Source organism: Epinephelus lanceolatus, chromosome 2 (assembly GCF_041903045.1).
Source record: "Epinephelus lanceolatus isolate andai-2023 chromosome 2, ASM4190304v1, whole genome shotgun sequence".
NCBI lineage: Eukaryota > Metazoa > Chordata > Actinopteri > Perciformes > Serranidae > Epinephelus > Epinephelus lanceolatus.
This window is the reverse complement of record NC_135735.1, coordinates 6,532,802-6,545,129: the sequence shown is the minus strand read 5'-3', so window position 1 is coordinate 6,545,129 and position 12,328 is coordinate 6,532,802. Positions and strand designations below refer to the sequence as shown.

Below are 12,328 nucleotides of genomic sequence, written 5' to 3'. Positions count from 1 at the left end.
TGTTATTGGTAGATGCTTGGCTCTGAGAAGAACTCAAAGCAATGGAGATGAGGGGGTTTATGGTCCAGCAGCACACTTAGGTTCTAATGTGCATGTGTTGATCAGTTTCAGGTTACATCCCCACCTCTCCTGCCAGAGGAACCAGCAGCACTCCGGTCCCTAACAAGATCCCCAAAGCTCCAACAGACACCCCACACGCAGGACCCTCACCTGTCAAGTACGTCGCTTTGTCCATTTGAAGAAGTGTTTTTTTGAGTATCAGACAGGAGATCCACACACTATTAAAAGCTCCCAGCAATTTTAATGATGCAACAGATGTTCGTCAGGCATTGTCAAATCACCATCACACAGCAGTAGATCTCCTGTCTGACTCTGACTTTGATCCAGGGCCTGCAAAAGTTTTTTGGATGTGTGCACCCTCCATCCTAAAAAGTACTTTTAACAGGAAAGCTCCCTTTTGAAGTGGTTATTTACTTAAATGTTTCAAAAATGTAATTAATAACTTAACACCATAAATGCATCTTGAGTACTTCCACATTATCCCTCTGAGAAACACCGATACTTGTTCTTCTGCCAAGCACGTTGGCATCACTGCTTTAAAATTCCACGCATGACTCTTGTTTTTAAAACAATTTCGGACAGCAGCACGTCGTCTGAGACAAGATGCTGCCAGGTTTTCTGTTTTGAGTGCTTCTTTTCAACTTTGTTTATCTAATTTGAAGAACTACTTTATAAGAAATAGCAATAATTGGAGAAGTGAAGTTGCTTGTTCTTGCCCAGATAAAATATTGAGTGCTCTCGCGCCTTGTATAGAGGTTGGAGAATTACCTTATCCCTTAGAGGAGTATTATGTAATTGTTCATCTTCAGCAGAATACACAATGAGATTTTCAACCAGTATTAATACTGCAGAATCTGGCAGCCTCCTCCCAAAGGCCCCACCAAGACTTATCTTCAGGAAAAACTATCTCATGTTTGGACTTCATACGGCTAATATTAAGTAAAGAACCTTTTCAAGCTGTGTTTCTGTCTGCTTTTTTACAGCTGCACTGACAAGACCCTAAACATAGAAGGCTGCTTGAACAACGTGGTGACGGCTCCTCACGGTCAGTATTTGACAAAGTTCTATCATCATCCATTTGCATACGTAAAGGAACACTGACATGTAGGTCTGACGTTTGGAAAATTCACATATCCTCCTGACACCCGAACTTTTGTTTGGTATGCATTTTTAATTTCTCCTAGCTGTTTGGGATCAGTTGGATCTGATAAGTATGAAAAACTAAGAATTGTCTTTAAACAGGAAGTAGTTTTTAAACCAATAATGTCCTCATATGACGCAGTGGGGTTATTTTTAGTAGCCACAAGTGTTTAATAAAGTATAGAACACTTAATTTAAATGCCTGAACATTTTTTATCTTGTTTTTTTTCCTTGCTCCATACAATTTCACAATGTCTTAGCTTGTTACTGTTGCTAAGATTGGTCAAGCTTGTATGGGATATCAAACTACAAACATTATTAATCAAAACTAAACAATTTTCAACCATAGAATTTGATCAGGTTTTGGATCTTGTCCACTTTTGTGTCGGGATCGGCTGCAGACTGACTTGGCAGAGATGGCTGCCGTCGTGTTTTTACATGTACTAGTGTATTGTGCTTTTGTTGCCACTAGTGCTGTGCACATCAGGCACACAAATAAAATGAATCATCATGACTATCATTTATCATAATTTGTCTGCACATATCCCACATCTGCATGCACGTATGAGATAGTTTACTGCACCCAAAAAATGCGTCAGGGCACAACAGAAACACATCCACCCTCCAAACCTGCAACATTCAGATATCAGGCAACTGACAGGTGTAATTGAGCTCAGCTGGAACCTCATCAAGGGACGCTCCACTCGCTACTCTATATAAAGGCGTTGCCACATCACACATGTGTGAGATACCATGGCTGCTTTACAGCATATTCTTGCTGCTAACCAACAGCGTTGCTGTGTGCGAAGCCAAACCGTATATGTAAATGTAGCCCACTCGACGTGCTGTCAGACCGGCTGTCCAAATGAAGTACCGGCTGAGATACAACACCTCATCAACTAGTGTCTCCACACATCCGGAGGGCAACCCGGTGCAATTTTGCCCTCAGCCCGGAGGTGCAGTGCCTGGCTGCGCTGCGTTTTTACGCAGTGGGGAGCTTCCTGGAGGTGGTGGGAAACGGCACCGGCCTCAGCAAGGCGTCTGTGTTTTTTGTTTAAATATAATACATTTCTTCATTCTCTTACCAAGACTACTACTTATTTAGTTGTAGTCTTGTTTTCATCATGAAAATAGGTCATTAACAAATATTTATCGGCTTAGTTTTTCATTAGAATTATTAGAACCCACACATACAGACAAGCAGCAGGGAACTGGTGCGTTAGGTAGCAGCGCTGTGTGTGATTTATGTGCTGATTAAGTGGTAGGTGATCGATTTGCCTGACATCGATTGATTTAGTTTCAGCACCGCGGTAGTGACCAGCTTCTGTTAAGAGCTTCTTAAAGAGCGATCCTAAGAAGGGCATTAAGAACGCATCTGGGAAACACTCTTATCTTAGCTACCCTTCTTACCAAAGACAATCTTAACTGTGCTCTTAACTCTTAAGATCGCTCTTAACTGGGAAAGGCGGCCAATGTTGGTTGTAGCTGTAGGTTAGTAGCTCACTAACCTACATGAGAACAGCTTTGTTAGATGGCGTATTTTCCACTTCCTCCTTCCAGTTTAGCTTTGCTTCTGTCGCATCATGTTGGGGTTACATTAATTACCAGTTTCCAACTTGTGAATATTTTTCACATTAACAACAAGGCGATTACGACTGGGAAACTGTGTTGTTTTCTTCACCTGAAAGCTCTCAGAAATGCCTGAAAAAGCAAATCAGTATGAATGCTAATGTCAGCCAAAGTCCATTGTTAAGGACATTAAATGTGAATTAAGTGATAAAACAATTATATTAACCTTTATTTGTGTAGCACACAATGCAGATTCAAAGTGCTTTACAGTAAGAACTACTAAACTACTAAAAACTTAAACAGATAAAACTAAATCAAAACTTTTCTATGTGTGTATGAAATGCCTAAATGCCACTAAATTCTACACACTAAACATCTGTGCCATCTGTTGCAGGAGAAGGACTTCATATCAGCTATGTGATCGGTGGAGTTCTGACCATCCTGGCTATTCTGATCCTCATCGCTGCTTTGATAATTTACAGGTAAGTCCCCTCTTTTACACTTCTTCATTTCCTTACTCTCTGGTCTTAAACAGAGGATATGACACATTACATTTCATACACAGCAGATGGTGTATTAATGAAGCTATGTGCTCCTTTTGTCCTGTTTTGGACCGACAGACATAAAAAGTCAAAGTTTGCCGACCCTGGAGTGAGCAACCTGACCTACAGCAATCCCTCATACCGGACATCCACACAAGAGGTCAAGATCGAGGCGTCGCAAAAGCCTCCAATATACAACCAGCTTCGATATAAGAAAGAGGTAAGGAACAGTCTGGACACAGAAGTGAAAATTACATTTTCTGTTTAATATATGAATGGATTAAAGGTGAATCCATGATGAGTCCATAGAATGATGATCACAGGCTATGGAGGTGTACGGTGGGTAACCACGGAGACAAATGACGTCACTGTTTGTCTGATTGATTGTGTTGAAATATTGTAACATGTGACACAAGCAGGTCACGGGCACCAGCGCTCATCTGTTCTTCCCCCTCTCTCTCTCCTCACTACAGCTCTCTCATCCCTACAACTCCCTCTCTCCCTTTATCTTTTGACCCACTTGTCCCGTGGAGAGGTAGTTACACAGCATGGAGGAGTTGTGTCCTCTGCCGCTTCTCTGTTTTCCTTCACTTCTTCTGTCCGTCACTGCATGCAACCTGCTATTCAAAACTATTTCTCTCTTTGGTGCAGTTTCAGAGCTCTGCGATCAGAAGCATGTCAGTGTTTATAACTACTTATGGGGTTTGTGTGAAACTGACATTTCAGCAGGCCGAGAATCAAAGTGTGATGTGCTACATGTAAATATCATTATGTCATTCTCAAATCAATGATGAAGCCTTGAAAAAAATATTAACAACTAACAGTGCAGGCAGTTGGTAGGCTCCATGTCAGAACTGTGCAATACTGGGGTCACGGGTCACGTAGCTGCTCCAGCTGCAGGTATATGACTTGCATTTCCTGGTTGCAACGACAGCGCAGAGACACTAAAGCCACGTTTCCACCAAGCAGTACATTATGGTACAGTTCAGTTCAGTTCAGTTTGGTACACATTTTTTTCTGTTTCCACAGTGAAAAGTTGTGGATGGTACCAATGGAACTGTTCCTTACCGTCCCCATGTTTGGTCCCCCCTCTGTTGGGGTGCCTAGCACACAGATCTGGTACTTAAAGGTGGAGCTGTGAACACTGCAGTCTGATTGGTCAGTAGAGGACGGTCACTCTGCTCAGGGCTGAGTTGTGGCTGGTTTTGAGGCTCATGTAACCACTGTTCATACTGTGGAGAGTTTCATTAGTAAACTGTAACTATGAAATGAAAGGATGTTTTGCTGCCTCTCACAGCAGCTGGAGTCTGAGAAAGTAACTTACTTCACTGGGCCGACTGCCGGCGATTTTTAAGGTGGACCGTAGAGTTGTAATGTTACTCAATACACGAGTTGACGATGTGAATCCATCAACACACCTTAAATTTCAATATGACAACTTTGACCATTACTTTGTATATGACATACACTTTTAGTAATGAGTGGATCTTCAAGCGTTTATATATATTAATTTGGACTCGAGTATGCAAACTGCGTATATTCTAATCCTCACTCAGAGAAAAAAAAAAGCGCCGTGGAGCGTTGTTCCTGTGGGCTACGGGAACGCTAAACCCCTGAGCTTGCCTGTGAAGGACTAAATATTTTATTGTCTGGACCCCAGGAAGACTAGCTGTCATCTTGGCATCAGCTAATGGGGATCCTTTTAAATAAACAAATAAACAAATGCACCAACCCACTATTTTTGAATATCCAGTCGAGAACGACTCTCACTGCAGCCTGTTGTTGTCAGAGCAGACCCAGCTTTTTTCAGGAGGGGATCTAACAACGACAGGCGCTAAAACAGAGCATCTCAGACAGAGGGTGAATTGCAGGTGTTCCAGCACCAACAGAATGAGGAAAATAAAGATTTTTGAACATTAATGCATGTAAACCTGCTCTAGTAAAAACCCAAAATACAAGTATGAACCTGAAAATGAGCACAATAGGTCCCCTTTAAAATCAACACCACATTTCTCATAAACCGTGTTGCAGGTAAGATGTCAGAAGAGAGAAAATAATTAAAGATTGTCTGCTTTTTAGTTTTAGTCATCATTGTGATTAATAAGGCTAAATCCATTTCCAGTGCTCTGTTTATTGCAACCCATTGCACCAGCTGTTGAAAAAAAGTCTGTTAAATACAGGAAGCGCTGTGGCTGGGCTGCTTGTAGGCTGTTAGTATAAGCAGCAGTTTCAGGTGAGCTCACTGCTTTGGGTCATTTTGCCTCTGTCTCAACAGGTGTGCCACGCCCGCTGTATGCATTTGTTTCTTATGCTGGTGATTAAGAGACACTGTTCAAATTATTCCTGCTATGGCAGACTGAATAATTTGTTCAGGGGTGTGATATGCAGCGCTGTAGCATAACTCCATTTGCTCTGGGAAAAGAAAAAGAAACATCTCCCTGTTTTTGTACTGTAAAGCAATCCAGTGGATTTCACTCCAGATTAATGATAATTATATAAACCTGTTGTACTTTAATCTGAAAATAAAAAACTAACTCCAGGTGAAAGCACAACGTTAATGAAACGAGCCAACGTGCTGTGCATGGGTTGTGTTTGAAGGTGACATCTTGTTCTGGAGTGTTGTGCAGTTGGTTGCTGATTAATCCTTAAAGGAAAATCCACCTTTAACATGTTGAACTTTGAGCTTTGGGGATTTTTGTGGAGCCGATTTTGAGGTTCAGATATTTTTTATAAAGGAGGGAAGGGTTAAGGTGAAGGAATTAAGGAAGGAAGTTGCAAGAGAGAAAGACAGGAGGGAAGAAAGAAAAAGAAAAAGAAAAAAGGAAGGAATGAAAAAAGAAATAGAAAGAAATGATGGAAAGAGAGAAGAGAGAGAAGAAAGAAAGGATGGCAGATAAAGACAGAGGAAAAGAGAAATAGAAAGAAGGGAGGAGAAGGAAGGAAGAAAGAAAGACAGAAGGAAGGAAGACAAAGGTAGAGGAAAGGAGAAATAGAAAGAAAGGAAGGAAGGAAAGAGAAAAGAGAGAGAAGAAAGAAAGGAAGGCAGATAAATAGAAGAAACGAGAAATAGAAAGAAAGGAAGGAAGGAAAGAGAAAAGAGAGAAGAAAGAAAGGAAGCCAGATAAATAGAAGAAATGAGAAATAGAAAGAAAGAGGGAAAGGAAGGAAGGAAGGAAAAAAGAAATGAAAGAAAGGAAGAAAGACAAAGACAGAGGAAAAGAGGAATAGAAAGAAAGGAAGGAAGAAAGAAAAGAGGGAAGGAAGGACAGAAGAAGGAAGGAAGGAAGACAAAGATAGAGGAAGAGGAAAAGAAATAGAAAGAAAGGAAGGAAAGAAAATAGAGAGAAGAAAGAAAGGAAGGAAGACAATGATACAGGAAAAGAGAAACCGAAAGATAGAAATGAAGAAAGAAAGAGAGTAAGAAACACAGGAAGGAAGAAGGAAAGAAAGAAAGGAGAGAGAAAGAAAGAAAGAAAGAAAGAAAGAAAGAAAGAAAGAAAGAAAGAATGGGAGAACAATAAAGAGAAAACAAAGAAATAAATGTTACTGACTGCCTAAAGGTGGATTTTGCCTTTATACTGTTGCTATAGAGGCCATTGCTCTGACTAACTCTTTGTTTCTCGTGGTCCAGGGGGGCGTGGACGGAGGCTACACCAAGGAGAAGATCCGCATTGTGGAGGGCGTGTGTCTCCTGTCCAATGAGGAGCTTTACTGGGACGACCTAAAACAGATCAAGCCGTCCCGAGGCGGCCTGCACACCTGCATGCGCACAGACACCGTGTCCCTGCAGGCCAGCAGCGCTTCGCTAGATGACGGCGAGACGGAGCAGCTCCTCCAGGAGGAAGCGTCCGAATGCTCCTCCATAACCACTCTGACCCCCTCAGCCATCACCCCACAGCGCCACGCCCAGCACAGCCTGCCCGACACCGGCTGGGCCTCCACGCGCAAGCCCTCCACCGAGAGCGAAGTGTGAAGAAGGCCCCCCCCCTCGCCCTCTGTGCTTTATCCCAACCTCCATTACCTAATACACACACCTGTATTTATAGCTGGTACAAACACACAAAAATAAATAGGTACAAACACGTAACGGTTGCATACGTAGAGTAACGGTACAGATGAACCTGGTTAGACACAACTAAGCTCCTGTAAACACAACTTCCTGTCTCTGAAACTGGGGCTCCGTCCTACTTGTGCACATACACTCACACACATACACATGCAGTACAGTCCTCCAACAGTACCCTCAGTGCTACTGCCTTTAGGCAAACTGATAAACTAATGAGCATGCTGGAATAAGAACGCAAAGGACTCTGGGGAGGAAGTGAACAGAGAGACACAAGCGTTATCTGGAGCCTTTTTAAAGGATGCAGACTCTCAATGCGACGAACGCTTCTCTGTGTACAACTTCACCTTTATTTTTTTTGTGAACTTATGTTTTTTCTCTGGACAAAGCTAGAACGACATACTCCCTGGACGATGTAACCACGATGCTCTCTCTAATGCCACTCATGTCTTTATGAACTCTATTTATGAACGTTTTTTGTACTTGTGGAGTGGGTTTGCTGACTTTCAGAAAAATGGCGAGAGTGTTGCGTTTGTGCCGCAGGACCCGGGTATTCAAGAGTTGTATTTATGACAGTGCCAAAGGGTGGGGCTTCACAGAGTCTCCATGCTTCTTTCATCATTTACACGTCAATAGAAATGTATCTTAATTGGGGGATGTTTGTTTTGTTTGACTTTACTGACTTGCCCTCACCGGTGGGAGACCTCAGCGATGACTCCATCTGTTTCTGATTCCTTCTTTTACAAACTCCAACAGGTCAAGCAAGGGCTTACTGTATGTAGCTGGTACTCTCAGTTGGTTGCAGAAGTCCATTCATTCTTTGTGAAAGTAACCTGAAAGGAGCCTTCTTCTTCCTTTTTTTTTTTTAAAGTTGTCATTCACCCATTGCTGATCCTCGGGCATAGCAGAGGAAGCCACGATGAAGTACCAGCCTAAGTGCCAAACATTTCATTCTTTTTCCTCCTTCAGCTGTATAATTATTTTACTCAGAGGTTTTAAAATGTTCGTGACATTCTTCTTACTTGGGTTTGGTCACTCAGATCACAGAAAAGCATATTGTCTCAGACATGCACCACTAGGGCTGTTCGGCCATGCAGATAGTTGTGGTTTTATTCACCCAGGTGCAAGACATATTGTATGTCTCTGGGAGTTCTACTGCCCAGAAACACTGCTTTCCCATTCCAGTCTCTCTTGGAGATTTTCTTTAATGGTCCTTCAACAAATGGATAAATGATACACAGCAGTGGTTCTCAACTTTTTTTTAATGTCAAAAACCCCTAAAGTAATACACAGACATGCAACAAAGGACTGAGGTCTGGAATCAAACTCATGGCCACTGCAGCAAGGACATAGCCTTTGTACATGTGATTTCCATTTTCAACCGCTTATCCGAAGCCGGGTCATGGGGGCAGCAGGCTGAGCAAAGTACCCCAAACATCCCTCTCCACAGCAACTCTTTCCAGCTCCTCCTGGGGGACCTTGAGGTGTTCCCAGGCTAGACGAGATATATAATCCCTCCATTGTGTTCTGGGTCTGCCCTGGGGCTTTCTACCAGTGGGACATGTCCAGAACACCTCTAACAGGAGGCGCCTAGGAGGCATCCTGATCAGATGCCCGAACCACCTCAGCTGACCCCTTCTGACACAAAGGAGCAGCGGCTCTACTCCAAACTCCCTCCTTACCTTATCTCTAAGGCTGAGCCCAGCTACCCTTCTGAGGAAACTCATTTCGGCTGCTTGTATCCACAACCTCATTCTTTCAGTCACTACCCAGAGCTCATGACCATAGGTGAGGGTTGGGACGTAGATGGTCCAGTAAATCGAAAGCATTGCCTTCTGGCTCAGCTCCTTCTTTACCACGACGGTCCGGCGTAGTGCCCCCATCTCTGCAGACACTGTGCCAAACCACTGATCCATCTCACGCTCCATTCTACCCTCACTTGTGAACAAGACCCCAAGATACTTGAACTCCCTCGCTTGGGGCAGTAACTCATTCCCATTAAATACTAAAAATAAATTAGTCCCCATTTGTCTGAGGAAAGCCTTGAGACTTCCTCATGCAAGCATCCCTGGAGGTCTCTGGACCTCTGTTTGAGAATAACCAGCAATCTCCAGGGCTGAAGATGAAGCCAATACCAAGAGCCAAAAACCGCAGTTCTTTGATGTCTTGAGGCTAGTTCCACAAGCCAGTCAGTCCCCACAGACCCCCATAGAAATAAACATGTTTACAGCCTGGTATAAAAATGGTTTTGGCCTTTATAGCTATTTTCAACATTCATGACAACTGTCCGCGAGTTAAATTTTTATGTGACTAACCCGCTGACATTTTGTTAATGCTTAAAGTTGCATGTAATTAAGGCTGGGCCGCTTTGATTGCCGATAGTGTCCTTGGCTTCTCAGTCAGATCTACCCCTCGCTCCTCCAGAGCGCCAGCCTCTCGCCCAAATATGGTCACTTCTGGCTCCAAAAGAAAAGAACAAGCTGAAATGCTGAACTTGAGGCTTTAGAAAGGGAATCCACAAACCACTGGGTGACGTCACAGTAGCTACATTTATCATTTTTAGTCTATGGTTGAGAACCACTGATACACAGCACTTACTGTTAGAATTTGAAGGTCTTTTTGATTTTTTTCATCAGTGCATGTATTAAACATTGTTATCACCAATGTTCCCTTATCCATGCTTTGTGCTCACTCTATCCACCAATGCCAACTCTCCAGTTTTTTTTAGCTATAATCTCAGTTGCCTAAAAAAATGTGTATGTCATTCAGCCCTCCCTGTACTTTCTCATACGACCACAACAGTGTAGGCTAGTACTTGCTACTCCAAACAAAAATGGTAGATAAAGGATATTATTTCATGTTTGGAATAAAAAGATGACCTGTTCTAACAAATTGATGAAACTAAACAAGATGATGTTGCGAAAGGATATGTTAGGGTTAGACTTTCTGCATGTGATGCTTTCTGCATCACTACAAACATCAGTGTGATTTTCAATTATATTATCTTCCTTCTGGAACATGATCACAAAAGTTCCAGTTTCACTTTGGCTCTCTGTAGTGTAGGGTAGGGTGAGAGTTTCAGAGGTGAATATATCAAAAACTTGGCACTCACAACCAAAAGTATCTGCATGGCCAAACGCTACTAGAGGTAAATGAGAATACTTGTTCTTTTTGTAATTTGAGTTTGGATCCATCAACTCTAAATCTGTAACGCAAAGGTGTACTTGCAGTATCTGCCACAGTACGGTACAACAGAGGAACACTGTGCATGTCTGACCCCATCAGACAGTGAGGGTTGTAGTTTAGAAATGTATCACTGACATCTTACTGAAAAATGAATTTAATACAAGTAAAGATATTATGCATTGCTTTAACTTTAGAGTACCATTCTGTCTGTTGTTGAAATACGGTACAAGAAAATACTATATTGCTATATTGACAAATATATCGGTTAGACTTTATAGAACCATGTATTTTGAAGTATCTGCTACAAGCTCAGCAACTTGCTGATTTGCTGCTAGACGAAGCACTGAGGCCAATGAAAGAGGGTCTTGGCAGCTACATAACTACGGTCTCTGACGGTTTGTTTGACGGTAGGCCTACAGAGCATCACAGTGACCCAGTAACCAATCATCCCGGCTCACAGTCCCTCCAACTCTGCTGCAGGAATGCTAAAACTGTACAGATTTTATCATGCGGATATAAGCAAACATTTCTGTTGAAGATATTGTGTTGATTAAGTTGTATAGTCTTTTGTACAAAGGGATTTCATGACCGTTTTTAGACTTGTATTAATTTTACTCACTGGAGAAGAACATTTTATTTTCTTTTTGTTTTGTTTTTTGCTGGATTATTTTAACCACTGTGTTTCCAAGCCTTGTAAATGATAGGGAAAATGCCAGTTATTTAATAGTGCTCTTTTATCTTATGAAATACTGGTCGCGTATAGCTGTTGTAAAGTTAACAAAAAGAGGTATTTATGATTTCTGTTTGGTTGTCACTTGATGTGTAAATATGAAAAGACTGTATATGTATTTCCATGGCAGTACTAACAAGCTGTGTTGTGTGATATAGTGAATCATCCCTTTGCTATCTTTTAATATAAAATTGCATTTGCATTTCAATGAAACCTTTGACTCAGTCATCTATGCACTTATTGCTCTCAGACAAATGCCCTCCTCATCAGACACAATCATCGTATAGCAATAAAGGGAAATCAGATGTCTGCTTCTGCAGATAATTGCAGACTTAACAATGGGAGCAAAGATGTAATCAGAGAATCAGGGTTTTGGAGGCATGAAGCCAAGTCATCCAACTTAGAGCAAGAGTATAAAGCAACAGAGAAGAGATCTCTCTTCCAGGACAAACAGACAATAGTTATAATATACACTTAGAATACAAAGTAGCATTTAGTCAAATTACTTTATAAACTGACAACTTAAATAAAGAATATACCTTTTAATATCAAGTAAATATTAACAGTTTCAGGCAGTTAGTTGTCTAGAGTAAATAATATTCATCAGACAGGACATTAAGCAGCTTCCAGGTCCTGCCAGGAGTGGGTAGGACCTTTGACCCCAAACCCTACTGTTTCCCACAAATACCTGTAAAGAGGACAGACTCCACAAACACAGGAAGGCAAAACAAAGATGCCACTGACACAGAGGGAGAAGAGATGAGATGCTAGAAGAGGATGAAGCAGTTAGTTGCAGACAACACACTATGTGCAGTAAACAAGCTTTAACCACCACTAGAAAACACCAGTAACTTAGTTGATAACTTGTGTTCAGACTTAATGATATATAAATCAATACATCAACACCATGAGTCTTTACAGTATTAATGGATACCACATGCACTATTAATCCCTGAATACCCCACCCACTCCATAAGCAACACTTGGTATGTTACCTTACCTTGTGATGTTATCATAAATATAATTGCATGATATATA

The 12,328-nt window shown here is 41.7% G+C and overlaps 1 protein-coding gene across 3 annotated transcripts in view; it reads left to right on the top strand.

Moving 5' to 3' along the window:
- Positions 1-7,433, top strand: part of lrp4 (low density lipoprotein receptor-related protein 4) — a 156,851-nt gene extending 149,418 nt beyond the window's left edge. For 2 of the 3 annotated variants that reach the window (XM_033622077.2, XM_033622068.2), the window contains exons 34-38: positions 106-217; positions 1,044-1,105; positions 3,164-3,251; positions 3,390-3,531; positions 6,943-7,433. In XM_033622077.2, coding sequence (XP_033477968.2) covers positions 106-217; positions 1,044-1,105; positions 3,164-3,251; positions 3,390-3,531; positions 6,943-7,284 — 746 coding nt within the window. In that variant the 3' untranslated portion in view covers positions 7,285-7,433. Of the gene's footprint in view, positions 1-105; positions 218-1,043; positions 1,106-3,163; positions 3,252-3,389; positions 3,532-3,784; positions 3,847-6,942 lie in introns of all 3 variants that reach the window. The other variant, XM_033622087.2, reaches the window with a different exon arrangement.
- Positions 7,434-12,328: the final 4,895 nt, after the last annotated feature.